Source organism: Salmo salar, chromosome ssa10, assembly GCF_905237065.1.
Source record: "Salmo salar chromosome ssa10, Ssal_v3.1, whole genome shotgun sequence".
NCBI lineage: Eukaryota > Metazoa > Chordata > Actinopteri > Salmoniformes > Salmonidae > Salmo > Salmo salar.
In genome coordinates this window covers 18,492,404-18,520,324 of record NC_059451.1, presented here as the reverse complement: position 1 = coordinate 18,520,324, position 27,921 = coordinate 18,492,404, and the positions used below count along the sequence as shown (strand labels likewise).

At 43.7% G+C, this 27,921-nt stretch overlaps 3 protein-coding genes across 14 annotated transcripts in view; all 3 read right to left on the bottom strand.

Moving 5' to 3' along the window:
* Positions 1-12,857, bottom strand: part of LOC106613682 (epidermal growth factor receptor substrate 15-like 1) — a 35,386-nt gene extending 22,529 nt beyond the window's left edge. For 7 of the 12 annotated variants that reach the window (XM_014216204.2, XM_014216199.2, XM_014216202.2 and 4 more), the window contains exons 1-16: positions 12,779-12,857; positions 11,617-11,658; positions 11,346-11,435; positions 10,771-10,818; positions 10,556-10,651; positions 10,278-10,343; positions 9,912-10,097; positions 9,516-9,761; positions 9,260-9,417; positions 9,001-9,178; positions 8,372-8,434; positions 7,202-7,290; positions 3,428-3,460; positions 3,190-3,262; positions 2,840-3,001; positions 998-1,195 (exon numbers count right to left, since the gene is read on the bottom strand). In XM_014216204.2, coding sequence (XP_014071679.1) covers positions 998-1,195; positions 2,840-3,001; positions 3,190-3,262; positions 3,428-3,460; positions 7,202-7,290; positions 8,372-8,434; positions 9,001-9,178; positions 9,260-9,417; positions 9,516-9,761; positions 9,912-10,097; positions 10,278-10,343; positions 10,556-10,651; positions 10,771-10,818; positions 11,346-11,435; positions 11,617-11,658; positions 12,779-12,805 — 1,755 coding nt within the window. In that variant the 5' untranslated portion in view covers positions 12,806-12,857. The remainder of the gene's footprint in view (positions 1-997; positions 1,196-2,839; positions 3,002-3,189; positions 3,263-3,427; positions 3,461-7,201; positions 7,291-8,371; positions 8,435-9,000; positions 9,179-9,259; positions 9,418-9,515; positions 9,762-9,911; positions 10,098-10,277; positions 10,344-10,555; positions 10,652-10,770; positions 10,819-11,345; positions 11,436-11,616; positions 11,659-12,778) is intronic. The other 5 variants (XM_014216203.2, XM_014216210.2, XM_014216201.2 and 2 more) reach the window with 4 other exon arrangements.
* Positions 12,858-13,005: 148 nt separating this feature from the next.
* LOC106613684 (UV excision repair protein RAD23 homolog B) lies at positions 13,006-22,310 on the bottom strand. The gene is made up of 10 exons (XM_014216211.2): positions 22,012-22,310; positions 20,425-20,506; positions 20,222-20,301; positions 19,583-19,968; positions 19,411-19,457; positions 19,180-19,307; positions 18,707-18,848; positions 16,225-16,466; positions 15,867-16,013; positions 13,006-15,738 (listed from the first exon to the last, which is right to left on the bottom strand). The coding sequence occupies exons 1-10, from the start codon at positions 22,078-22,080 to the stop codon at positions 15,625-15,627; spliced, it is 1,437 nt and encodes a 478-aa protein (XP_014071686.1). The 5' UTR covers positions 22,081-22,310; the 3' UTR covers positions 13,006-15,624.
* Positions 22,311-22,863: 553 nt separating this feature from the next.
* LOC106613685 (calreticulin) lies at positions 22,864-27,545 on the bottom strand. The gene is made up of 9 exons (XM_014216212.2): positions 27,278-27,545; positions 26,425-26,526; positions 25,939-26,142; positions 25,612-25,706; positions 25,303-25,512; positions 24,552-24,665; positions 24,163-24,306; positions 23,982-24,074; positions 22,864-23,830 (listed from the first exon to the last, which is right to left on the bottom strand). The coding sequence occupies exons 1-9, from the start codon at positions 27,462-27,464 to the stop codon at positions 23,636-23,638; spliced, it is 1,344 nt and encodes a 447-aa protein (XP_014071687.2). The 5' UTR covers positions 27,465-27,545; the 3' UTR covers positions 22,864-23,635.
* Between the last annotated feature and the right edge of the window lie 376 nt (positions 27,546-27,921).

Below are 27,921 nucleotides of genomic sequence, written 5' to 3'. Positions count from 1 at the left end.
AGGCGTCACATGGTTCCGTTCACATTGCAGTGGCTACAGCTGATTGCGGGTATTCCCCTTAGCTCCTCACAGACGGTGGTCTTGGACTACAATACGGCAATCTCAGTATGGTTTGAATTCAATGAGAGAAGAGCGCTGAATGAGGATATTAGTCAACATGATTCGGTGCTGCGGGGTATGGAAGTAGCTAAGCGCTGCTATTTGTTCATAATGAGAGTAGATCGGACTGGATTTTCTCTCACGTTCCTCAACGTAACGTAAGGGAAGCCCCCCCTCCTATAAGAGAGAACACAGCCATCTATGTCTCCGCATCCTTCCTCAGGGTGATGCGAGAGCGTGATGTGAGATCTGAGGTGTGGGCTGGGGCTGTGGAAGTCATGCCAGATATGATGATTAGTGTGGTGCAGAAAGCGGAGGTAGTACATTTGATAGTGAAACTGCCACACCCAAATCTGACAAGAGGACAGATATCTCCAAATGAGGGGTTAACTATGATGACATGCACTTTAAAAACAACTTCACTAGAATTTCACTGAAAATGTGTTAAGTACTTCTTCATTTCCCAGTCTGTGCTGAATATCTTCCAGAAGGGAAGACCAAGCACATATTGAAAGTGGTCATTCGCATCAATTCGTGATACAAAAACTCCCCCTGGTGGTCACACTAGGAAGTGTCTTGCAACAGGTCCTCTCACATCCCAGGCATGTTAGCCTGAGTCACACTCACTATAGGACAAAACCGAGCCATGCCGAGCTGAATTGGGCTGGCTTGGTTATGCATCCACCATAGCTGTGCTGGAACCACGCTGGAATGGACAATGTGATGACAAAATATCAAACGCCAGGATAGCTCGGGTTGGCTTTATAGCGTGAATCAGGTGTGATGAGTTGTACTTAACCCTAACCGCAACAGGACATCACAGTGTCTGGGACTTCTGCATGTCTGGCTGGGGGCATGTCTGTTGCCTCTCCTCTCCTTCTACCTGGTTCTCTCTCACCTGGTTGATCTCATCCTGGGTGGCTTTGAGGGACTTGATGATGGTCTCCAGTTGGAACTTGCCAGCCGTTAGGCTCTGTTCCAGCTGGCTCTCCTCCAGCTGCAGCTGGTTCAGGTCTGCCTTGGCTCGACTCAGCTCCTCTTCTTGGCTCTGCAGGTCAGTCTCCTGGGAGTGGATCTGGTTCTGCAGGGATGAAATCTGAGGTAGAGAAAGAGATTGACAGCAAGAGACAGTAGGAGAGACAGCGAGGGGAAAAAAAGAAAGTGGAGGATGAAAGCGATGCCTACAGATTGATAGTGAAGGCTGTAGGGGTGTAACGGTGCAACACATAAACATAGAAAACACTGCATTGTAGGCTATGCCTCTTGAGTAAATCTGAGCTGAATTCTCTCTCTCGGGCTATTCCGTTCAAACAAATAGAGCCGATGCGAACATTGTAATCAAAATTCACATTTTAATTGGGGCATTTCAAAGTGTTCTTTTGTGAGGTCGAAGCCGGGAACGACCACTGAACAAAAATAGAACCGCAACATGCAACAATTTCAAAGATTTTACTGAGTTACAGTTCATATAAGGAAATCAGTCAATAGAAAGAAAGAAATTAGACTCTAATCTATGGATTTCACATGACTGGGCAGGGGCGCAGCCATGGGTGGACCTGGGAAGGTATAGGCCTACCCACTTGGGAGCCAGGCCCAGCCAACCAGAATTATTGTTTCCCAATAAAAGGGCTTTGTGCACAACATTTGAGAGAAATAAGCTTTTTGTGCATATTACAATTTTCTGGGATCTTTCATTTCAGCTCATTAAACATGGGACCAACACTTTACATGCTGCGTTTATACTTTTGTTCAGAATAGTTCTGTACGATGGCGATAAACCAGAATGGGAGGATCCTCTATCATAGTTGAAATCTTCCGTTCGGGAACATTTTGGCTTCCCTGTAGGTTCCAACGGCGATGGACGGAGAGTTGCGGATAAAACATTAACAGTATGATGCCACGCTCAATGACAATAGCCTATGCAGCTGCCAACACCTCAAATATGTTTACATCGACATTGTCCCAGTATACCGTAACAAGCAGGAAACGCTAAGATAACACAACAACACAACAACGTCTCCCCTCTGCATTCATGCAGCCCTCGGCAGCTGATTCTGACCGGGCCCAAAAAAATGACAAGAGCGATAGCTAGGCTATGTTTATATTTTGTACAGTCTTTGGTTTCTAGCCGCAGATATGTGCCCATTCTCTGTGGTTGATGATAGCTGGTTTCAGGCAGCGCCTTATCCGAGTGCTCCAGCCACGTTTACGAACTTCCCTCTTGCACCCTTTTCAGCAAACAGGTAGTGGCCGCTCTATATAAGCAAGCCAAAGACCAAGTTTCAAATGAATTCAAATGTGTTGCGCTTACTTATTAACAGTGACAGCCCATCGCATTACCCCAGAGCGGGAGATGTACCCCCTTTATGAGAGTCACCCGTGCTCATCTGGTATTGAAGGAGGCAGTGTCATGGAAGTGGGAATTTACCACATACGAGTGGGAGAAATCCTCTTGAACGGCCCTCAAACTGGTCATTACTAGTGGGAGACTTGTCTATCATCCTGAGCACCCACTTCTCTCACATGCTGACCTCTTGATGTCACCTACTAAGGAAATGGCCTCTATAACAGTATTTTCATCAGTTAAATGCAACAACAAAATATTATTTATCAAAAGCAATCTATTAATGTGTTTTTTGAACTCTATAATTTGTTTACAAGCATGATAGCTATATTGCTTCCACGATTACTACCGGACCACTGTCAAACCCCTCTGCTTCCCATTATCCCTTACTCTCACCATTTGGGACTCCTCATTGCACTTGATCCGGACGTCGTTGAGCATGTCCTCCAGCTTGGCCTTCTGCTGGTCCATCTCCTCCAGCCGCTCCTGGGCCTCCTGCTTCTGGGCCTCCAGCTCCTGCAAGCTGCACGTCTCTCTGTCCAGGTCGTTCTGCATCTCCTGACGAACACGCAGACACACATGTAATCAGCACAACAATGACAATCTGGGAAAAGAGATGGGAACTCTGAACACGGTGCTGCACTACCTCGTTCCATTTAGAGTAGCAGTATACGGCATTAAAAAACACATGGTATTTCAAAACCCCCAATTCCCCTTTTTCATGAGGAAATGGTACCTCTGCTCACCTGCACCTCCGAGGACTTGTGTCTGATAGCCTCCTCTGTCTCTCTGATGTCCTGCTCAAGGGTGTACTTCTCCCTGAGAGAGAGGAAAACACACCCATCAACACACAGGGTAGGAAAAGACAGCCGCCCCCCCCCCTCCTCCCTCCCTCCCTCTCCTCTTCCTCATCCCTCTCTCCCTCCAGACACAAAATGACGACAAAAGAAAAAGGACAGACTGAGACAGCCAAGAGAGGGTTACCTGAGCGCACTCCAGTGTGTAAAAGCAAGAGTGCTGACGCAGCATGAAGAGTAAGTGGTGAAAACAAAAGATTGATCAAATACACACATTTTAAAAAAGAGGTTGGAGTGGGGGATGAGGTGGGATGAGAGGGAAGGACTCATCCACACCCGGCTGTTACCATCCTTCTCCTTTGAAGTGTCAATTTGATCACCTATTCGACTGTGTTCCATATGCAGTATCTACTAGTGTTGCACGGTATACCGGTACCACGGTAATTTCACGGTACAAAAACGGCACGATACTTATGTAAAACGTTTTAGAACCCCGTTTCATATGAGACGACCATTTCTCGGCCATACAGATCTAAAGAACCCGCTTGTGCCTGTTATAAAATGTTTATAAAGTCCGCTTTGTTGAGAAATTCTGTTTGAAAAAAATGTAAGCAACAGCAACTAGTCTCTTGTTCTCTTGGTTCAATAACGTCTACTTCACGTTCATGTGCATACTGTGATCAGCCAGCCTCATCCCCTTCCAGCCATCACTCCCCTGCTTCTCTCCATCCACTCTTCCTGCACATCTGTTCCTACATCCGTTTTTTTAAATATCATTTTGGCGTGGTGGCGAGCGGGGATGCAGCTCAAACGGTTAAAAACAAATGACTCACATTGCTAAAGCTACCTTTTTTTTCTTCCTCTGCGATTGCGCGAGCATTTTGATATCATTTCACAGGCCGTTTTAAACTAATCCCAGGCCCATGTATTATTGTTGTGATAACAAACAGCGTTGTGCAGTCATGTTACCTGGCTAGCTAACAACCTGGTCACTTCCCAGCAGGTCTAGGCTAATTTGATTGTCACAGAAAGAAAGGAAGAGGGTTTGCTACTCATGAGATCTGCTTCAAAAGGTAGGATTCATACAAGCCTAAACTATATGACAAATATATCTCTTTCTGGTGTTCCTTACATTCTGTTTGGTGCCTAACATTTTTAAAGTTGGGAGCAGTGTGTATGTTGTTTCTGGGAGAGAGAGAATGGAGTGTGTGTGTTCATAAGGGAGACAGAGGGAGTGTGTGTGAGAGAGACAGAGGGTGTGTGTGAGGGAGGTAGAGAGTGTGTGTGAGGGAGGGAGAGAGTGTGTGTGAGGGAGTGAGGGAGGGAGGGAGTGTGAGAGGGAGAGTGTGTAAGGGAGGGAGAGAGTATGTGAGGGAGGAAGAGAGTGTTTTGAGGTAGGGAGAGTGTGTGAGGGAGGCAGGGAGGGAGAGAGTGTATAAGGGAAGGAGAGAGTGTATGAGGGAGGGAGAGAGTGTGAAGGAGAGAGAGAGTGTGAGGGAGGGAGAGCGAGTGTGTGGGAGAGAATGTGTGAGGGAGGGAGAGAGTGTGTGAGGGAGACAGAGAGTGTGTGAGGGAGGGAGAGTGTGAGGGAGGGAGAGAGTGTGTGAGGGAGAGAGTGTGAAGGAGAGAGAGAGTGTGAGGGAGGGAGAGCGAGTGTGTGGGAGAGAATGTGTGAGGGAGGGAGAGAGTGTGTGAGGGAGAGAGTGTGTGAGGGAGGGAGAGTGTGTGAGGGAGGGAGAGAGAGAGTGTGTAAGGGAAGGAGAGAGTGTATGAGGGAGGGAGAGTGTGTGAGGGAGACAGAGAGTGTGTGAGGGAGACAGAGAGTGTGTGAGGGAGGGAGGGAGGGAGGGAGGGAGGGAGGGAGGGAGGGAGGGAGGGAGGGAGGGAGGGAGGGAGGGAGGGAGGGAGGGAGGGAGGGAGAGTGTGGGGGAGGGAGAGGGTGTGTGAGGGAGAGGGTGTGTGAGGGAGGGAGAGAGTGTGAAGGAGAGAGAGAGTGTGAGGGAGGGAGAGCGAGTGTGTGGGAGAGAATGTGTGAGGGAGGGAGAGAGTGTGTGAGGGAGAGAGTGTGTGAGGGAGGGAGAGAATGTGTGATGGAGGGTGGGAGAGAGAGTGTGAGGGAGGGAGAGTGTGTGATGGAGGGTGGGAGAGAGAGTGTGAGGGAGGGAGAGAGTGTGTGAGGGAGGGAGAGAGTGTGTGAGGGAGGGAGAGAGTGTGTGAGGGAGGGAGAGAGTGTGTGAGGGAGGGAGAGAGTGTGAGGGAGGGAGAAGAGAGTCTGAGGGAGGGAGAGAAAGTGTGAGAGAGTGAGAGAGTGTGTGAGGGAGAGAGTGTGTGAGGGAGAGAGAGAATGTGTGATGGAGGGTGGGAGAGAGAGTGTGAGGGAGGGAGAGAGAGAGTGTGTGAGGGAGAGAGTGTGTGAGAATGGAGGGAGAGTGTGTGAGGGAGAGAGTGTGTGAGGGAGAGAGTGTGAGCGAGGGAGAGAGTGTGAGGGAGGGAGAGAGTGTGTGTGAGGGAGGAGAGTGTGTGAGTGAGAGAGTGTGAGCGAGAGAGTGTGTGAGGGAGAGAGTGTGTGAGGGAGAGAGTGTGTGAGGGAGGGAGAGTGTGTGAGTGAGAGAGTGTGTGAGCGAGGGAGAGAGTGTGAGGGAGGGAGAGAGTGTGTGTGAGGGAGAGAGTGTGTGTGAGGGAGAGAGTGTGTGAGGGAGAGAGTGTGTGAGGGAGGGAGAGTGTGTGAGCGAGGGAGAGAGTGTGAGGGAGGGAGAGAGTGTGTGTGAGGGAGGGAGAGTGTGTGAGTGAGAGAGTGTGTGAGCGAGGGAGAGAGTGTGTGTGAGGGAGAGAGTGTGTGAGGGAGAGAGTGTGTGAGGGAGGGAGAGTGTGTGAGTGAGAGAGTGTGTGAGCGAGGGAGAGAGTGTGAGGGAGGGAGAGAGTGTGTGAGTGAGAGAGTGTGTGAGCGAGGGAGAGAGTGTGAGGGAGGGAGAGAGTGTGTGTGAGGGAGGGAGACTGTGTGAGTGAGAGAGTGTGTGAGCGAGGGAGAGAGTGTGAGGGAGGGAGAGAGTGTGTGTGAGGGAGGGAGAGTGTGTGAGTGAGAGAGTGTGTGAGCGAGGGAGAGAGTGTGAGGGAGGGAGAGAGTGTGTGTGAGGGAGGGAGAGAGTGTGAGGGAGGGAGAGAGTGTGTGTGAGGGAGGGAGAGAGTGTGAGGGAGGGAGAGAGTGTGTGTGAGGGAGGGAGAGAGTGTGTGTATGTGTGTTAGCTGAAGAGTAAAGGTTTCATGCAGTGTTTTCCCCTTTCTGCCACAATGACATGCAGAAAATTATGCATGTATATCCCTTCCTCCCATTCCTCCAGCCAAATCACAGGCCTGTGGAAGTGTGAATATCCATGACAGGTTTTTTGTATAGAACATGCGCATAATGTTTGGAAAACGGGGCCGGGGGTTGAACCGGACGCTAGGACACTAGCGTAGTACCGCGATACTACCGTGATACAGTACTTGGCCTGCTATCGTATGGTCAGTAAAATGACTGGCATCATGACAAACCTAATATCTATAAGGTGCCTGTTTCAAATGGAATGCTCACTTTAATTTGTTTAGTAGATAGTCAATATATTTATGAAAATAACACAAGAGTATAGTTGCTCTGTTTATTCCATTTAGGTTGAACTATTGCTAAAACTGCACTGACTTAATCAAGTTGTTGAGTGATGATTGACGAACAAGGAAATGAAAGGTGGAACTCATACAGGGTGATATAAGCTAGAAATGACAAAGAAAAATGACTAGACATCTGGAAAACCACATCCTTTAAGACTTTCTGTGATATTGTGTGTTTTAAGATTCTGGATTTGCTAGATCTTTGTCAGTAGCACAAACAAGGCACAAGCAACAGTGAATAAATTAAATCCAAACTATTTTGTGATCACTTTGAAAGAAAACTACACATTTCATATCTCCCAGTGTTGTGAATTACCTCTGCAGCTGAGCCATCTCTTGACTGATGTCGTCCAGCTCCTTGATTCCAGTGAACTCTGACCCTGACCCCACAGAACTGGAGCTGTCCTGTGGATGGCCGGACCGAAAGAGAAAGAGAAGAAGAGAAAGAAAGTGAGCCCCATTCTTCAGCTGACCTGAGAGAGAGCCAGAGTTGCCACGACACCAAACCATCCAGGCCAAACCATGGTAAAGAGACGGAGACAACAGGGAAGGAAGCACCACAGAGGGACGGGCGCCGGGGCGAGGGCGAAAAAGGCCTGAGGGGAGTTGTCCACCGCCGCCACGGTCAGAAAACTCAGGAGGTCAAGTCACACCACCGTTCACAGTCACTGAGTTCTCACAAATGCTTTGCATCTCTTTGGGTTTCTGTCTGGCGAGCCATCGAAAGCATTTGTCGGGTTTTCGCCAGTTACCTACCCAGAACTTGAACATTATTTGCTGATAGAGAGATATAACCCAGAAAGCGGCATTCAGCAGCGTTTAGGTTAGGGTAAAGAAGAAAACAGTGTGCGGTAAGCTCTTGGTGGGGTCTAAGCACCAGACTAGAGCAGGACAGCAGCAATCAACGCAGTCACAGAAAGAGAGGTTTAGGGGCCTCCAAACACACAAAGCACATCACCTCACAGAGCTCCAGGTTGCAAACCACATAAATATCATTTCACAGCAAATCAATCAATTAATAGTTATTGTCCATCAAGAAGATACTCTCTCCACAGCACAATACTGTAGTTACATAACATTCCCCGGCTGCCTAGGGGCAATGTCTTTGTTATCAGTGTCTCAGATGTAGGATCTTCATTTGAGCCAGTGTGCTACAGCAGGATAATAATCCTGCAGCAACAGGAATTGTGAATTATTATGTGGATTATAATTACTGGACCTTTTTGTAGGGGTCGATACATTTTTCGTAAGGCAAAATCAAGTCCGAAATTTCAAAGTGGAAATTACGAAGTTCAGAAGCCTTTTTAAACCTCAAATACACTACAAGTTTTAAATGTCCTGCATTGCAGGAAAGTTCTCCTGCAACAGGGTGATCAAATGAAGATCCTACAACTGTGTAGTCCCTTCACTCTTTTAAACCATGCACCTGTAAGCAGGGCCATTGGAAATTCCGACGCATTTTCAACAAGCTAAATATGGGACTCACCCGCCTCATCTCAGACAGAGCAGCCACCTCAGAGCCCACGGGAGTCATATACCCAGACATACTCTGTGGATAGAGACAAGAGATGAAGAGCTACTACTGAACACAAGAATGATTCCTAGCCATGAGACACACTGAGTGTCAATCCCAGACATTAACACGCCATTAGACCTCCCTAAACTGTCATTTGTCTCAAAGTGTATGAACAGAAAGGAAGTTGTACTCTATATATGCTCCCAACAATTGAACAGGTAAACCTAATAACCTTTGTCACAAAGTGGAAATACAAGCACTTTAACTGTGTCTCCACACGAAAATAGAAAGTGTGTGTGTGTGTGTGTGTGTTTTCCTACATTATCAGGACCAAAATGTCTCGACAAGGTAGAAAAACAAGAATAATCCAAGTCCTGAATTTGTTCAAATGTTAGGTTAGGCTTAATGGTTAGGTTTAGGGTTAAGGTTAGTGTCAGAGGTTTGGGGGTTTTGATTAGGTTAAGGGTTAGGGAAAATAGGATTTTGAATGGGAACAAATGTTTACTCCCCAAAAAGTCCTTGAAAATTCACATAAAAGCTCTGTGTGTGTGTGTGTGTGTTTGTGGTCTTATGCATGTGTGTGGTGCGTGCATGCGTACATGGGAGGGAGTGGTACACACTGGCACGGGAGTGCCCCTCTCCGAAGGGGGGACCATTTCAGGGGTCAGGGCCTGAGGAGGGTCCATGCCTTTGCTGACTTTCTGCTGGATGAAGTGCATGGCCAGAGCAAACTGCTCTCGCGTCAGCTTCCCCATCTGCCTGGTGTCTGCCAGGGCCCTGGACACACAACAATAACAACGTGAGTAATACAGTCAACTTCAGTCAGGTAATCAGGTGGCATCAGTCAGTCTCTCCTACCATATGTGTGCCAGTAGGTTCTGGGGCAGCCCTGAGTGCATGAAGATGTCCTTGACTTCCATGCCGCTGACAAAGCCATCTACATCCAAGTCTGTCTTCAGGAAGATGTCGTCATAGCGCCCTCTGTCTGTCACCGGGACCACCCAGTTCACTGAGTGCTGACGTGACACATGTTAAAACACATTACACACTAAAAAGTTAAGAGATTGCTTTGTTGCCAATCAAGATAGCTTGCTCAACGTATGTGTGTGTTCACCTGTGCAGATTTTAGAGAATGTTTGGGGGAGAGACTGCCGGCGCTGTTGAGGGAGTTCATGCTACCGTGGGAAGGGGTGGAGCGCAGACTGTCCTTGGGGGGCGGGGGGCTGGCGGGCAACATGGGCACCATGCCAGGAAGGGAGCCCACCAATGACTTCTTTCTCTTGTTTGGAGGGATGAGAGAGGAGGGGAGAACAGAGGGGACCGGTTCCTTCTCCAGGGCCCGGTAGACCAGGTGCATGGCCTGGAGAACAGAAGGAAAAGATGAGGATGGAAGTTACACTCATTACTAGTGATAAGAGATGTTACTATCTCATACACAGGCAAATATGAGCTGTGAAACACTTGTTTATTCAGATCTATTCATTCCACAATTTACTGGAGTAAACCTTACCACCGCAAATTCATCTCGATCCAGATGTCCATCTTTATCAATGTCACTGAGATCCCAAACCTTTCCTAACACGTCCAGAGGTAGTTTTGAGTTGGTTAGAACTGGTTTTACTTTGTCACCAGAGAGGAGTCCACTGACTGGTGCAAGGCTTTCAAATATGCCGTCGAATTTACCCTTTTCTTCAGGCTAGAATAGGAAATGAACCAAAATAACAATAAGCCATTGATAAGCAAAGGTAAACTCATGATTCTCAGAATTCTGTTCTGTGTTTTCGCACAATAAAATAAAAAATGTCTAATATACAAAAATGTTAGTATGCTCTCATCAAACAAACACATGGTCCAGGGTGATTTCTACATGACTCACCCTCACAGCCCAGTGGGGTTCACTAGAGATGGATGATGTGCTGAGAGATGGGCTGCTAGTGTCCTTCTGTACCACAACAACCAAAAAACAACCTTCAACTTTAACACTTACTTCACAATCTCCCAACCAAACACATCAAATCAAATCAAATGCTATTGGTCGCCTACACATGTTTAGCAGATGTTATTGAGGGTGTAGCTAAATACTTGTGTTCCAAGCATAAATTCCCTCATCACAAAACTATCATGAAACCTGTGTGTAGTTAGGATTGTACTCACAAATTTGGGGGGAGAGATAGTGAGGTTCAAACTCGAGAGGCTGACGTCTTGTCCGCTCTGTGCACAGGCCACCAACCGCAGAGCTACATAGAACCCCTATAAGAGAAGATGGGACAACGGCATTGTTTATGGGTGTACAAATAGCAGCTCAATTCCCATCAAGGGTCCCAGTATCAAAGGCATCGCACACATGGAGGAAATGATTAATTTTCTACCTGTTTGTCCAAGAACCCTTTCCCATCTGGGTCTGCCAAATCCCAGATCTGAGGGGAGACAAACACAAACAAGAGGATTAGGCCTAACTTAGAAAACATCCAAGTAACGTCTCAACGTGCAATAATCATTAGGGAATGTGAACAAAATAAATAACAAGCAATCTGCATAAAAGTCCCAGTTAACCAGCTGAGACAGGCTGCATAAATGTGGATCAAAGCAGAGCTAGTATGACAAACAAAAGGTAACAATACAAAATCTGGGTACAAATGGTGCTGAAACAAGTGCACTCCCTAAAGGTTCTGATATATAAAAGACATTGATCTGATCAGACCAGGCAATGACGTAAGATGTGGTTATCTTTTCCAGTAATATTCCTCTGGGGGTACTGAAGCATGCATGCATGTAAGTAGATGGTCGTATTACTCCTCGATGACATAGACACTCTAATAAACATGATTTCCTGCTGGTCTGCTGCTTTCAGAGCAGTTTATCAGTCTAAAGTGTCAAGGACTGTTCCTTTGGGTATGCCGCTGCCCAAAGCTTTCAGTGGGCAGCAACACTACACAGTACCCACCTTTCCCAAAGTGACATCAGGAAGACCCGATTTCTTCAGGAACAACGCAGCTTCCGTGGGCCCTACTCTCCCTGTGTTTCCTGGGTCCACCTTGCAAAAACCACACAGCAAACCAAACTGTCAACATGTTTCTATCTACACCTCCACTATACTGTTGAATGTGTTTAGTGTTGTCTAATGCGGCCACTGAAAAATAAAGAAGTTGAATTCTCCTCAATCTATGTTGATATGACTAGCCTATGTAATAAGCAAACTATAAAATGTGTTTTACCTGTCTATAAAAGTTCTCGTACACAGGGTTCCCACTTGACAGCTGATTGGGAAAGGTTTTTCAGATTAGTCATATCATTTCAAATAGCTGCTGGAAACCATTGTCTTAAGTCAAATAGCGTGATACACCCCACCAAACCTACCACTGACATCTGGACTTCCCCTTTAAAAATCCACTTAAGGGTTTATCACAACCAAAAGCCAGAGAGGGATTTCCTGTCCCATGTCATCAAATATTAATGTCATCTAATAGGCTTTAAATCTTTTGAGTACCTTTTGAGGAGCTCTTTAAAGCATAACGTAACTTGTAAGATGGCAAAAAGCCTATCTTTGTCAGGGTTGAATTCAATGAAAAACTAGAAAGAAGCATCATGTAGCTAATGTGATTGAACCAAAATTGGTCCTCTGTGACTCCTGATGCAAACTCTGAGGTTGTGATTCCCAAAATTGGCTGAAACAACACATAGCTTGTGTTTTGAAAAACTATCTACAAGTTAGGACAATACATTGCGGCATCTTACTGAAGCAAAAAAACAGCCAATGTAGCCAGCACCGTGAGCACACAACCTGATCAATCATCATCCATCTTCACATAACCACGTTATACCCTAGCCATTTGGTTTCACTACTCACTAACTAACGTTACACACCTATCGCCTTTTAGTACATTCTTATATAGCTACAATGGTATTACATGAACTGTTCGTGTGACTGTGTTATTACACTGATGCTGTAGTAGTCAGACCGTTTAGCTAGCTAGTATTGTTAAGCACTAACGTTACAATACGTTGGTCTTTCCTGGTTGCATAACTCTTGCGCCTTTGTCTTGTGTCAAAATGTAAATGTTAATAAAAAATTCCTAGAATTATATTTCATCTAACGATCATTAGCTAGCTAGCTAACTTGTTCATTTTTGCAAGCAAGCTAACCGTAGCTAGCCCACTAGCCAGCTGGCTAGTCTACGGTACTATCTGCAAGCTTATCGTTACTGATAAGGCCTTGTCCCATCCAGCTAATACTAGTAGCAAGCTAGCTAAACACCCCCTTCTTTCTTTCACATTAGATTAAAAGCACACCACTAAAAAACTGCAGCTCGTTCATCGGCATGCACAACAGCTTGACTGAATGTCCTCCGCCTATTTACCTAATTCCTGTTACATTACCTGGGTGAGAGATGTGTGTGCAGCCATCTTCCCTGTTGCTGCGGGAACGCACACAGAGCACCCTGCAGCTCCTAGACAACACCACCTCCTAGTGGACACGCTTGCGACGTGCAAGGCCCTGATGAATGACGTGAGTTCACTGACATGACAGTCTCATTCAATGTGTGGAAATTGTCATATTGTTTCCAGATACAAGGCCTTTTGTAGTCAATGACACCATTTTAAAGCTCTGTAAAAGCTATTTATTTGACATAACGCTGAAATAATAACCTTAAATAAACCTTCAAGTGGTGCATTTAAGGCTAAAACCCTTTTGCTTTATTGTAGTTTCAAAGAAAACAAAACAAAAAAAACCTAAAAGTTAGATGCTGAAATCATCACTCCTGTGGTTCCACAGCATGCCATAGCTCAGCTAGAGCCTCTGTTATAAACTCATGCAATTAACCAACCTTACATATCTCAGAGCAACAGTCTTCACATTAAAGTGCCTCATTTTTCAAAAGCAGAAATCAACTCCATGTACAGTCAGATACTCTGCTGGGTCAATCTTTCCCATCTACACACAAGAGAAAAATAAAAACTCATCTACGTAAAAACAAATGACATATTGACTAACAATAGACCTTTGAAAGCTGTACATGACTTTGCACAAACAAACAATTACTCTTCAACAAAACGAGACAAACCACGAGGCGTGAAAGAGTAATTACATGGATAAAAAACTTGCAGCATGATTTCTTTTGATATAATACATTAAGGATCAGGGGCAATCAAAACACACACAAAAAAGTGTCCAGAGAGAACAGAATCCTGTTATATGCTTAAAGTTATTATAAAATAATATTAGGGACATGGCTCAATTGACTTTCAGCTTCAACTAGCCTTCAACTGTTGCGCAATGATATCGAAAAAAATAACAACTATGTGGCTAAAACTTCCTTTTGTAAAATCATTTGGTACCTTACAGTGAAAGTACACCGGGGCACATCTGGAACCAAATCCAGTATTACCTACCATGTCTCATTTTACAGTGTTATAACATTTCAATATGATGACAAATCAATCACAGAACATCTTTCTTTTACAAAGAAATGTTCCCTTTGTAACAGTCAAATAAAGTGACAAAGCAACTCTCCAACATTAATATGACACTTCATTGGCAAAATATCCCAGTTCCATTTGTCTGAAGAAGACAAACATATTGGAAAAGTTGGACAGTAATGATCAGCTGAGAGAAATAAGAAGCTTTGTGGAGACAAATAATAAAACAACGGAGTGGCTGCGGATTCTGGACCCCTCTTCCCAACAGCTAAAGGTCCCGAAGCGTTTGCATGTGTGCGGAATTCTCTACTTTACGTACAGTCTCTGCTCTACTCATAGAGAACAGGCTACTCTCTGCTCTGGTGAACGGGGCTTTATTAATAAAGTTAGATCAAAGCTGAATCAATGTCTGCAACATCACATAATGACAGTATTCTACATAACAGAACCGAATATAATAGCATAGTATAACGTTACTGTAAGACAAAAAACACAAACCTAATTTCGTATGAGATTTTAAGATGATTGTGGGAAGGGTTGGATTTTTCTCTCATGTGGCCAAATCACAAGTGTGCGCCACTAGGCATAATATTTGCTTTGATTGAAACTAAGCACCATCTGCTCTAAAATTCAATCACTGTACATATTTCTAAACAACACTGTAAGCTATTTCTAAACAACACTGTAAATATTTCTAAACAACACTGTAAGCTATTTCTAAACAACACTGTACATATTTCTAAACAACACTGTAAGCTATTTCTAAACAACACTGTACATATTTCTAAACAACACTGTACATATTTCTAAACAACACTGTAAGCTATTTCTAAAAAACACTGTACATATTTCTAAACAACACTGTAAATATTTCTAAAAAACACTGTACATATTTCTAAACAACACTGTAAATATTTCTAAACAACACTGTAAATATTTCTAAACAACACTGTACATATTTCTAAACAACACTGTAAATATTTCTAAACAACACTGTAAGCTATTTCTAAACAACACTGTACATATTTCTAAACAACACTGTAAGCTATTTCTAAACAACACTGTACATATTTCTAAACAACACTGTATAAGAAGATCTAAATGCATATCCCCATGAAACTGATTGAGATCACAAGGTTGGTATGCAGATGCTGCATGGGCATTTCAGCGGTAAAATTTTAAGAATTCACAATTGACAGTGAGAAATGTGAAGGGGGGTTCTGTATTAGAAGAGCTGACTGTGAGTAGAGTAAAGAATCCCACACATGCGCAGAAGCTTCGGGACCTTTAGTTGTCAGAAAGGAGGGTCGAGAAATGTCGGATTCGCAGCCTCGGCCTATAAAACAAACAACACACTTGAGTTCCATGGCCATTTTGCTGGTTATGTCATTTTATCACAGGACACTCAATTATATTTTCCCAGGAGATGAGGCTCACATAACAAATATGAATCAACCAGCTAATGTATGTTTGGGGTTTTATTTGCGAGGGATTGAAAAGCAATATATGGTGAGGGCAAGCTGCCACTGTAACTCTATAGATGGACACGGCACAAGGAGCAGTAATAGCAGCAGTGAGAGAGAGAGAGAGAGAGAGAGAGAGAGCCCACGGAGATCTAACACTCAGAATGGAGAAGGCCTAGCTCACAGTAACAACACATCACGTCTTTGTCCAATGAAAAGCATCCTGGAAGACCAGTCACTTTGGGTAACCTTTTCCACTCCTTCCTTCAAAAGCACATTCTGGAGCACTATTACTCATTCTCTAGCCCTCCATTCTTCCCCTTCATGCCAACGCAGGCACGTTCACTCGTCATCAAATGTTTGTTGGAGCAGAAAATTGGCAGCTAGATTCTCGTTCTTCTCACATGCAAAATATGCTTGAATGACAAGTCCCTCTGGAAATCCCAAGGCTTTTAACTGTAATGAAAACACATTGGCAACAGTCAGCTCAGAAACACATAACCAATAACACACAGGGAGCTTACCAATAGATAACGTAATATTTAATGAGTTAAATCATAATTAGTAACCATAAATAATCCTACCCTCTCGATGGCCTCCTTCTCTTGTGGGGTGACCTGGATGTAGTTAGTCTGTGGCGCCCCCTGGGCCTCAGCTCCCTCCTCTACCATCTCTCCTCCTTGAGGCTCGTTCAGCATCTGCACAAACCTCTCCTGGTGCTGGGTAATTTGCTGCAAAGAAAGAACGTCTCCCTACTAACCCTTACGAATACAAATAGGATTTCCTTTTTAGTAGGCTAAAACAAAACAGAATCTAAACGACAGAATATCCCCAGCCTTCCATCAGTCCAGCTTGTGTCTGGAAAGCCAAGCTGATAAGCATGGCTACGTGGATGGAGAGAGACAGTATGCAGACACTGGGATGTCCGGTCTCCCCACTAACCTGCAGCAACTGGGGGTTATCTCTGCCCAGCTGCTGGAGCAGGGCAGGAAGAAGAGCTGGGTTTTTCTGGATGATCTGTCTCATCTGCTGGAATTGTGGCTGGTTCCTCAGGAACTCGAGAGGGTTCCCACCCCCAGTACCGCCACCAGTAAGCCCACCAGTTAGCCCACCAGTTAGCCCACCAGAAAGCACACCAGTCAGCCCACCAGACGAGGGGAGCTGCTGGGTTGAAGACACTGCGCCTGTTGCAAAACAAGAATGGGCACAAAGTTCAAAAACTTCTATGAAACAGAGTACTGAGCTGACAGCAGGGGCTGGCCTGCCCATTAGGAAGGATTAGGCGGCCACCTAGGGTGGCAGATTGACGAGTGCTGCATTTTCCAAACTAAACTGACCAAGACACACCTCCAACAACACATAACACCAGACATAATTCTGCCTAAAAACGATGAAAACGTATATATGGTGCCTTCAGAAAGTATTCATACCCCTTGACTTATTTCCCCCAAAATTGCGTTATAGCCTGAATTCAAAATGGAGTACTTTTTGTTCTACCCATCTATGCCTAATACCCCATAATGACAAAGTAAAAACATATTTTTTGACATTTTTGCAAATGCATCGAAAATGAAATAGAAAATAGAGACTTTACATAAGTATTCACACCCCTGAGTCAATAAGTGTAGAATTACCTTTGGCAGCGATTACAACTGTGAGTTTTTCTAGGTAAGTCTCTAAGCGCTTTCCACACCTAGATTGTGAAACATTTGCCCATTATTATTTTCAAAATTCTTCAAGCTCTGTCAAATTTGTTGTTGATCATTGATCATCATTTTTACCCATCTACCTAAAGGTGCCCTTCTTTGCAAGGCATTGGAAAACTTCCCTGGTCTTTGTGGTTGAATCAGTGTTTGAAATTCGATTGAGAGACCTTAAAGATAATGTGTGGGCTACAAAGATGAAGTAGTCATTCAAAAATCATGTTAAACACTATTATTGCACACAGAGTGAATCCATCCAACTTATTATGTGACTTGTTAAGCACATTTTTACTCCTGAGCTTATTTAGGCTTGCCATAACGAAGGGGATGACTACTTATTGACTCAAGCCATTTCAACTTTTCATTTGTAATTAATTAGTAAACATAAAAAAAATGTCTCCCCCTTTTTCTCCCCAATTTCGTGGTATCCAGTTGGTAGTTATAGTCTTGTCCCATCGCTACAACTCCCGTACGGACTCGGGAGAGGCAAAGGTCGAAAGCCGTGCGTCCTCCGAAACACAACCCAACCAAGCCGGCCTGCTTCTTGACACAATGTCCACTTAACCCAGAAGCCAGCCGCACCGATGTGTCGGAGGAAACACCGTACACCTGGCGACTGTGTCAGCGTGCACTGCACCCGGCCCAGCACAGGAGTCACTAGACTAGACGAACAGTGAAATGCTTACTTGTAGCCTACAAACTGGAGACCATATTTATGAAAATGTTATGGGACAGACCTTTTATTTTTTACATCATGCACATCTCTGATCAAATAGTCTAAATGGTGCCCTATCAAATAAAAAACGTGTTTTGATTTGAACATTACTTTGCATGGTAGCCCTTTCCTGCAGTCAATGACCAAAAGCGCCCTCTTTGGTCTCATGGGTGGAATATTATTCATATTTTTCATAATTTTATAATTAATAAATAATTCTTGTTTTTTACGACAAAAGTTTTGTTATATTTCAGTCTTCTGTGATTTATATGAAGTCTAATATTGGGATGCGAACTCAAATGTAATACATTTCAACTCTATATCTGACATGGTACAGGTGTCTTCTTTTTTTAAGGCCATAACCATGTGTGTGAGGTGTATACTTTAGTTTCAAAGTAGATTTGTTTAAGACTACCGAGAAACACTGTGTGTGACCCTGATTTAGCCCACTGCACTAAAAGGTTAACAAACACCACATCCTAAAAACAGAGCAGGTTAAAATAAAATGGACAATATGGAATAAAATGAAGCTATTCACGACTGCTGTCCGAGAGTTTCACTCCGTGGGCTAAATTGTAACGAATCAGTCATTTCAATTGTAGGCCTATTCGTCTGATCATAGCGAAGAAAACACTTCTGAGTTTCCCGCTGTGTAAACACATTGATTCTGATTGCAAATAGGTGCAAAATAACTCCTGATAAATTTGGGTAGATGATATGCAGATCTTAAATAGACAAAATGATTGGTTTTAATTAAGCCTTGATTAGGAATCAGGACTAGGCTAAATAAAGTAAATGCAACTGCCTGATTTACAAACGGTACGACACCGTAGGCTACACTATTCTAGTTTTGCGGGGAAAGGAGGGCGTCAACTTTTTTGTATCGCCTAAGGCGGCAGAACAGCCAGGACCGGGCCTGGCAGTGTGTGTCCAGAGAAATGATTGGTTGGTATGAGAGCGACATAGGCCTGGTAAAAGAACAACAGAAGAGGGGGGGGGGTCTCACTGGTGGCTGCTTGTGGGGGCTGGGCTATATCTGTGGCTGGAGCAGAGGCTGGGGCAGGAACTGGGGCAGTGGGATTGAGGTTGGCCGGAGCTGTGGGTTGGAGCGCTTCCACTGGCGGAAGGTCAGCCTCGGACGGAATCCCCTGGAGGATGTGGAGAGAAGAATTTATGATCCCTCAGGAAAATGAAATAATACTAATGAAGTGCATTTATATTGATTGCTCTTTTGCAAGTGATCAAAGAGCTTCTCATTGTAATGGACATAGATGGATAAACACACCGTGAACTGTGTACAGCTTTGGGACTGAAAATCCTTTTGTATTATGTGTGCATACTGCTGTCAGATTGTCAGTAGAGTCTGGCACTGAGTTTTCAGATGGAAAAGAATGTGATGTAACGTTGGAATTGTCTCCACTGCTTCCAGGTAATAATACACTAATTTACCATGAAATCACTGATAGGAGAGAAATTCACCATTAGCAGGTACTCCACGGCTCTGTCTGGGTTGTTGTAACTGGCTCGCAGCGCTGCAATAACCTGCTCCCTTTCATATCCCATAGACATGATTTCAGACACCAGATTCTCATACGCTTGTCCTGTCACTGGCTCGCAGCGAGAGAGGGGAATAAGATACAGGGTCATAAATCAACGGGAAGACGAAGAACGATATTGTGATGTGAAAGATTAGACTAGACTCTTCATTACCCAGTATTGATGCTGCTTCTTCCAAGAGACTTAAGTCATCAACAAGGCTGTTGAGAGAAAAAGCATTGATTAAAACAGATCCCATTTATTAAAAAAAAAGCATTGATTAAAACAGACATTTATTAACAAAAAATATGCTAGCCATCCAAAATATGTTATCATATGTCAATACCTAGAGGAGGAGAGGGCTGGCGCTGTGGTGAGGGGCAGTTCGGGGTGCTCCCCGTGAGGCTTGTCCTCTGAGGGTGAGACAGGGACGGGGCATGCTGCTGTGGCAGGTGCTGCACTGGCCCCCAGAGCTTCAGGGGGAATAGAAGCAGGGGCTGGTGCAGGGGATGGGGGTGTGGAGGGCTCCACTGATTTTGTGGGGTTTGAGGCAGGGGCGGGTGTGGGTGTAGGGGAGAGGGTTGAGATCTCCATGGGGGCAGGAGAAGTAGAACAGGTAATGTCTGACAGGGACAGCCCAGAAACAACAGGAGGTGCAGGGGCGGGAGCAGGGCTAGAGGCTGGGGCTGGGGTTGCCTGAGGAGAAATCTGTGGAGGAGCTGGAGGTTTGGGCTGTAGGGAGACAACAAAAAGGACTGCCCAGAGATGACCACAGTGACTACAAACAACTATCTCATCTTTAGATAATACAAATGATAAACTCCTGCTTTTACTATCATTAACGCTGTAATGACAGTATTATTATCACATTAATGGCTGTCTTGTTTGTCCTTTATTAAGGTTTACTATAAAGGAATCATTTCCATATTATCCTCACATATGAATGGTTACCAAACAATTCATTCAAACAGTGTTGAAATCTTACCTTTGTAACCATGACCACCACAAAGTTTTTCTCATCAATTTTGTAGTCTTTTAAAGGTATGTCATCATTCAAGATTTTGCCTATAATAACCCAACAAAAAGAACCTGTTAAATTAAATATATAGGCTACAACATTCCAGATGTGTCGGATTCATATTCAAGATTACTCCAACAACGCAGTTAGAGAGAAGATGCCTCGCTTACCTGCATAGATGAGCTTTTGCCCTGCAGCTGGATAGCCAACCTTCCCTTTCTCAACCTCAATCTTCTCCTTCAGGGCTTTTACCTGCCAATAACAGAATGACAGAATGACACGCTGTTACACAGGACTAGAGATAGAGCCCATTTAGTTGTATCTCTATGGGCAGGACATTCTGATCATCTCTACTGAACCTAACATGGTGACACATGATATGTCTCATCTCAGTCATAAAGCAGAGGATTATGGGATTTGGAGTGAAAAACTGTCATTCACGTTCAGTCATTACTTCACCTTGTTGTGAGTGCTTCGAGGAAGTATACAGATACATTCATTGACAGATGCATTTCAATCGATCTACATTCCCTTATGTGATAGACCATTAATGTATTTTTAATGTTGACATGCACTACACACATTAATGATACAGTAATAAACGTTCCCGTTTTAAAACGGAGCTGTAGAGTTGCTAACCACAGTGTTGTTGCCAGTAATGTATTCTACCTGTCAGTCAATCAGCGCTAAAGGCCTAGAGAAAGAGTTTATAACACAGATACCATAGCTTGTGCACAGCCATACTTAAGGCCTTTAGTGGGCACTTTCAGTACTACTATTTACATCTAAAGGTTACACTAAAGCAATCCTGATCCCGTGGATCCTCGGGGTATGCAGGCTTTTGTTCAAGACCTGTGCTACTGCTAACACACCCGATTAAACAAATCAGGGTCTTGCTAATCAGGTGTATGTAGCTACACCTTTTTACCAGGTGAGTTGACAGGGAAAGCGTTCTCATTGACAGCAGTGCTATAGTAGAACGCAACTCTTAAGGTAGAAGAACCCTAGAGGTTACTGCTAGGTGAGGTATTCTGGTAGTTGCATTCTAAAGGGGAAACATCGCCTGTAAATTAAGCCAAGTATATAGAGCAGATGAATATGCAAAGCAGACTATGTGCTGACACTAGAAAAGTATTGAAAACAACTGTCATAATATTGTGTAATTATCTTTTTTTTTAAATAAATTGTAATAATCGATAGCCCGCTAATTGGGTATGGCGTTATTTCTATAGAGAAAATGAATAGTTGTAATGTAGATGATATCAAATGCATATTTGTATTCATCATTACTATCATTATTATTCTAATATTATTAGTCTACTCATTTACTGTTATTGCTAGAGGTGGGTAATTTAACAGCCTCAATTATACAAAACATAAATTCGATATAGGCCTAAAGTGTATAAACAAATACACACCTTTGTCATAACAAATGTACAGAACGCCCCCCTCCACCCGATTCCTACAGTCCAGAATTAGGGGTACACGAGTGCGCCTCCGAGGTACCTATACCAGGCTCGTGAAATCTTGCATCGTCATTCATGAGCATACAGCCAAGTAATCTCTGAAGCGCAACGAAAATCGCGATTTGACACCAACACCAAACAGTTACAATGTGACATGAACAACGAAAACATGATCTAAAACAGCACCCCCCTCTCCTGATTAGATCGCATTGGCCAAGGCCCTGGTTGCTCCTAGCCCCTCTCCCCCGGCCTCAAGCGTATTTACCGGAGTCACTAACTTCCACTACTCACCGTTAGTTCTGGATCTATTTCGATGTTAAACGTTTGCTGCTGAAGCGTCTTCAACGTTATGGACAACATCTTCAAGACGATTCCCGATAATTGCCAAGTGCTTCTGTAACCGTGTTCACACCCGTTTCTGTACTGTTGCTTTTTCCACAGTAGCCTACCTAGTTCTGTGACTCAGCTATCTCGCTGTATTGGTTGTGTTGTAGTGTAGTCAGACGCCATCTACTTGCGGCCTGAGACAAGACATACTGCTAGGGGGTATACTGTACCTCGTGGATCTAAATTCCACCCATCGATGGCACGTGCATGTGATGGTTTACCCAATATCAAATACCTTCTGGTCCCACCTCTTAAAACAAAATGACTTAGTAAATTATTTTGGGGGATTTAAAAGAGCATTTAAAACATGACTGACGGAGAAATATTCATTCTTTAAAGTATCAGTCAGGGAATTGTAAACTTAGAATGGAAACAAAGAGTTTTATATATATATATGTTGAGTAATGTCAAAATTGCATGCATTTAAGTATCCGTGTATGGATTGTCCCAGAATACAGTTTAGGCGAAAAGGCCAGTGTCCTCAGGATGGGAAAACACACTCAAGCATGGTCAAGAGTGTCTCTACTCATTTAAAGGTTTTGCTACTGTGTCAACTCTACTTGCCTTAGTAGTATCTCGGCCTTCAGGCAAATGTCCAGATCAGCATCACAAGACACATTTAGAGATATCCACTTTGATACTGTTGACAGAGTGTCTACAGTAGGTCTTCAACCCCATTTTAGAAATACTAAGACCAACCCATATCACAAAATCAGAAGCCATCTATCTACTTCTCTAGAAATACTTACAGTATTGTTGAAAGAAAAAGCTTCATTTATTTACTGAAACTCAAAGACGGTGTGCCATGGGGACAGTCGCATGTTTTGAGAAACAAACAAAAAAAAGACTGAGTCACAGTTTAGATCCTTAAGTCTCATACAGTCATCTCTGCAGCTGCCATACAACTAAAGCAAGGCCTGTGGGCCAACACGTACAACACAGAGCATGGGCATGGTGGACATACAGAGGATGATTGTGGGAATAAATTAAACAGAGGTTAATAATAATGTATAGTACAGTACTGCATACAACTGTATAAAAATAAATCATTTAGAAAAAAAGTAAAGAAACGACAACTGATATGCCCCTGATTTGTTTCCCAACATAGACAACATCTGGTAAGACTGATGACAAATATGGGGAAATAATCATTTTCTTTGACACTGAAGGGATGAACTGATGGTAGCTGATGATAAAAGCAAGGGAGCCGGTGGCAGCAGCACCTAGAGCAACTGTAGGACACATGGACATGATAGACCACATTCTGAACAAAGGGGAAAATATCTTAAATTAAACTGACAGAAACTAAAAACTTAAACCCAGTTCTTCAACCCTAAACTCTTTCAAAAAAAAGTGAACCTCTAAAAAAGGCAAACATTGCCTGCCCCTTTCCCACCCCTACACCTGAAAAATAGGTTTCCACATGAGTGCCAAGTCCATAGGGTATTACTCAATGTGATGATGCACAGCAGTCACTCCATCGGCGAGGAGATAGGGCAGGACAGACACGTTCTCTATCCGGTTTCATTTACAACTCGTCCTTGTCCTTCTTGGGATCTTCCCCTTCCTCCTCTTCCGTTGGGCTGTCATCGTCCTCCTCCTCTGGCTCATCCTCATCTTCATCCCCCTCATCATCAGCAGTGTCCTTCTTGCTCTTCTCCTCCTCTTCTCTCGCTTTCCTCTCCTCCTCCTCCTGTGCATCCTTCATTTTCTTTTCTGGTTCCTGTTTTGCGAAGGAGGAAAATGGGTCATTGAGAGAGAGTACTGTGGGACTGGTGTATTTCTGTCTTCCATTTGAAAATGAATATCAAACTGAACTCTTACTAACTTATGAAAAACAGAAACTTATTCTGAAATAAAAAAAAAAATCCTACCTTTGTAGCTCCCCATGTCTCGTTTCCAAACTCCTCAGCCTCTTTTATATCATCACCGATCAGGAAGTTGTCAAAGATGGTTCCAGACTTCACCTATAAAAGAGACAAACAACTTTAACATCAAGCCCATAATTACCCTTCACCAACAACATTCACATTCATTGTCTGAGGTCTAACATACCTGCCACAGGTCCAGACCCAACACTCCAATGTTGTCAAACTTGTAGATGGAGGCATCGGCTGTGTACTCAGGGTTATCGATCTCAGGGTGCACCCAGGCACCTTTGTACTCAGGGTTGTCAATCTGCTTTGCCTTCCACTCTCCCTGGAAAGATAAGGCCAGATATAAGACTACCTGTGGTGCACTAGCTGTATAATGCAGATTTAAATCATGGAAGGAAAACACTATGATAGTTTAATTCTTATGAATAAGTTATTTATAAGTATATGCTATGCATACATGAGTATTCTAGAACGTATTAACATAACAAGTTTAATAAGCATTTATAACTTTATTCATGAAAGTTATATTTAAGTGTTATCAGCAACTGGTACAAACTCAGTCTGTACCTGGTACTCTGGGTTGGGAATCATAGGAGGCTCCCACTCGCCATCCATGTCCACATCCCAGTCATCAGGGATCTTAGCATCAGGGTCAGGGATGTTCTCGGGCTTCTCCCAGTCCTAGAGAGAAAGTTCAATATTAGTTACAACTTGGTCAGTGACAGAACTAAACAATGTGCTTTGGACAAAAGAGATCACTCCTGAAACTAAACCAGGACCCAATAAAGGTAATTCTCATTGGCCTTAGTCCATTTATCCACTGGATATCATAAGGTGAATGCACCAATTTGTAAGTCGCTCTGGATGAGAGCGTCTGCTAAATGACGTAAATGTAAATTTACTGTTAAATGCAGGGAGAAAGACCATTTGTTAAACACAATGGGTCCATACTGTGGCAAAATCAAATGTGATACCTATCAACTCATTATAGGCTGTGCTGATTCCATTTTGTGGCCTTTATGTAAGAGTAACTAGCCTTGGGGAAACTTTGGCATCATCTGTCCATTTTACAAAGTGGATTGATGGAACTGTGTTTTTTGACTAGATGCACTGGGCTGAAGAGCGAAACAGTACTGCCTGGACACCAATGAAAACAAAAAGTACCCCACCTCTTCATTACTTTGTCATTCCCAGTAGCAGTACCTCTCCTTAGATGTTACTGTGGACTTTGCATAACATTTCTCAAACCTGATTGTGATAGGACTTATATCCATGCTGGCTTATGTTTGATCAAATCTCTTCATTCAAAGACGCTCACCTCTGGCTTGGTGTCGGTAGGGTCGTCGATTTTGGCCCTGTCGTCCCAGTCCTCTGGCTTCTTGGCCTCAGGGTCCTTGACAGTCTTTGGGGGCAAAATGTCCCAGTCATCCTCCAGAGTGCCTGACTCCACCTTCTCATTGTTGATCTTCACCTCGTATGTCTGGTCCGGGTTCAGGATCAGAGTGTACAGATGTGTCAGCTCGTCATCCTGAAAAGACAACGGGGAGAACAGCAGAGGTTAGAGGTAAGGCCTGGCAGGTAATATGCAGTAAAGGAATGCAATGCTGAGGGATTTAAAATGGCACACCTTGCATTTGATTTCTTTCTTGATGAGGTGGTTCTTGCCTTTGTAGTTGAAGATGACATGAACCTTCTTGGTGCTGTAGCCACAGATGTCAGGCCCTGTGGGATGGATGGGTAAAGAACTTAATCTATTGATTGCTAGGTCAATAAAATACAGAATCTACCAGTAAAATTCAGGCATTTCTAAAAATGTCTCACTGAATGAATGTCTCTGCTAAATGACTAAAATGTAAATGACCGAGGGTCACGAAAATAACAGAGAGGGATTCATCTCTGACTAAAAGTCACTCCTCAGTCAGAAAAACTAGTGGTGCTCTGCACACACACTCACCAAACATGATGTAATACTGCGAGTCCCCGTGCATAGCTGCCTGGTCTAGGTCTGCTGGGAAGATTTTGACATATCCGCCCCCACAGTCAATCTTCTGCTCGTGTTTGACAGTGAACTGGACCACCAGGGACTTTCCCTCGTTGCTGAAGGGTTCAAAGCGGCTGGAGAGAGCATAGAAACGGGCATCCTGGCTGGTCTGGAGACCTACGAGACAGGTAAGACACATTAGCATCAGTAGGTTTAATTGCACCCAGGTATAGGAAGTGAGTGATGCATAATGATACAGTACTGTGTGTCATGTGGATTACATTTTGATTAGGGTTGAGACTAGAGAATACATTTTACATTTAGAACAATCCACAATCTAAGGAGCCATTTGCAACCATTTGGCATATGCAAACTCAGACTTAGTGAAGGATCTGGAAAAATCACCATATTGAAACATCTTGCCGTGATCAAACTAGAATATATTCCCATTCAGCTCACCTTTATCGGCCTCAGCGTCACCATAAAACTTCCCAGCAGTCAGTTTCCACTCGCCATAGTCTGACTTGTGCTCTGATACAAGCCACCGACTCTTCCATGCATCTGAAAACAACATTTACAATCTGATTAGTCAAGATCTAGGGAAGTCTCTCGAGTGGCGCAGCGGTCTAAGGCACTGTATCTCAGTGCTAGAGGAGTCACTACAGGCCCTGGTTCGTTCCCGTGTTGTACCACAACCGGCCGTGATCGGGAGTCCCATAGGGTGGAGCACAATTGGCCCAGCATCGTCCGGGTTAGGGGAGGGTTTGGCCAGGGTATGCCGTCATTGTAAATAAGAATTGGTTTTTAACTGACTAGTTAAATAAAGATCACATGATTGAATAAATACTGCAGGCTGTCAAAGAAGCCAAGTGAAAGAACTTCTTATGATCAGATCAGTGCACTGCTGAATCATATACTTTGAGAAGAAAAACACAAATTTGTTTCCCTTTGATACTATTACAAAATGTATTTTTCTAAATAAAAGAAGGTGTGTGTCTTCTACACAGTGATCGCTGTAAAAAGGCTGACCATAATGATATTTTATGATATCCATTCCCTTTAAAGATGCCCTGACGAACAGGGTGTACAGCTCATGTTCCACATTACAGAAAAGTTGTTTCAACAATAAAAATGACATAATGGAGTCCATAGCCTGGATATTGACTATTCCACACATAAAGAACATAGATGGTTGATTAAAATATCAAATTGATCTAGACAAGAGGTACGGTATGGGCCCTTGATCCCCAAACCATTTTCTATCATATAGAAACATTTTAAGAATGATCAGAAAAGCAAAAGGCACATTTACCTCCATCCTGAAATTGTTCCTTGAAGTATACAGTAGCGTCAATGGTGACAGATACCGATGCAAAAACTGCTAATATTGCCACTGCGACCCTCATGCTTTCACCGTACCGCTGTACAGGTAAACTGTGTGTGTTGCTTTTCACGGAAAGTCGGTTATAAACGCTGAAGGAAACAGGTAATATGATCATTTATAATTCCCTATTCCTGCACAGATGGCCGTGGCTCATTGGACGAGATCTTGTCCAATGAAATGAGACCACGATTTATCTTTCGGAAGTGCTCGGATTACACATCGGCTCGAGGCCGAAGTAGTCCCTCACCACCGGTCTGGCGTCAAATTGCCCAATCCCAAATTTTAACCTATAACAGCTGACCCTGGACCAGCGGTTAGAGGCAAATTCTAAAACTCCTCCACATCGAAGAGCGGGCCATATTTGAAATCATTTCTCTGAATTTGCGAGGAGCAATGATAGTGGACAGAAAATATTGTTTTATGTTGTGGAAATATGTAAGATTGTGGATGAACATTAATTTATTTTGGGAACCAAGTGTGATTATTCAAATGTGCATTGTGTCCAAATGTTTCCCTAAAATCCTAACAAAATACAACTTTCCACACCGCAATAAAGTAAATTAAACGTCATA

What these genes read in the sequence shown, in the direction of transcription:
- LOC106613685 (XM_014216212.2), bottom strand. Translation starts at nt 27,464, where the DNA reads ATGATCATATTACCTGTTTCCTTCAGCGTTTATAACCGACTTTCCGTG. An exon ending in TGACGCTGAGGCCGATAAAG is followed by an intron (nt 26,143 to 26,424) that starts GTGAGCTGAATG and finishes CCTGTCTCGTAG; the next exon opens with GTCTCCAGACCAGCCAGGAT. An exon ending in GCAGTATTACATCATGTTTG is followed by an intron (nt 25,707 to 25,938) that starts GTGAGTGTGTGT and finishes TCCATCCCACAG; the next exon opens with GGCCTGACATCTGTGGCTAC.
- LOC106613684 (XM_014216211.2), bottom strand. Translation starts at nt 22,080, where the DNA reads ATGTTGTCCATAACGTTGAAGACGCTTCAGCAGCAAACGTTTAACATC. An exon ending in CCAGCCCTCTCCTCCTCTAG is followed by an intron (nt 19,458 to 19,582) that starts GTATTGACATAT and finishes TTCTCTCAACAG; the next exon opens with CCTTGTTGATGACTTAAGTC. An exon ending in AGAAGCAGCATCAATACTGG is followed by an intron (nt 19,308 to 19,410) that starts GTAATGAAGAGT and finishes GCTGCGAGCCAG; the next exon opens with TGACAGGACAAGCGTATGAG.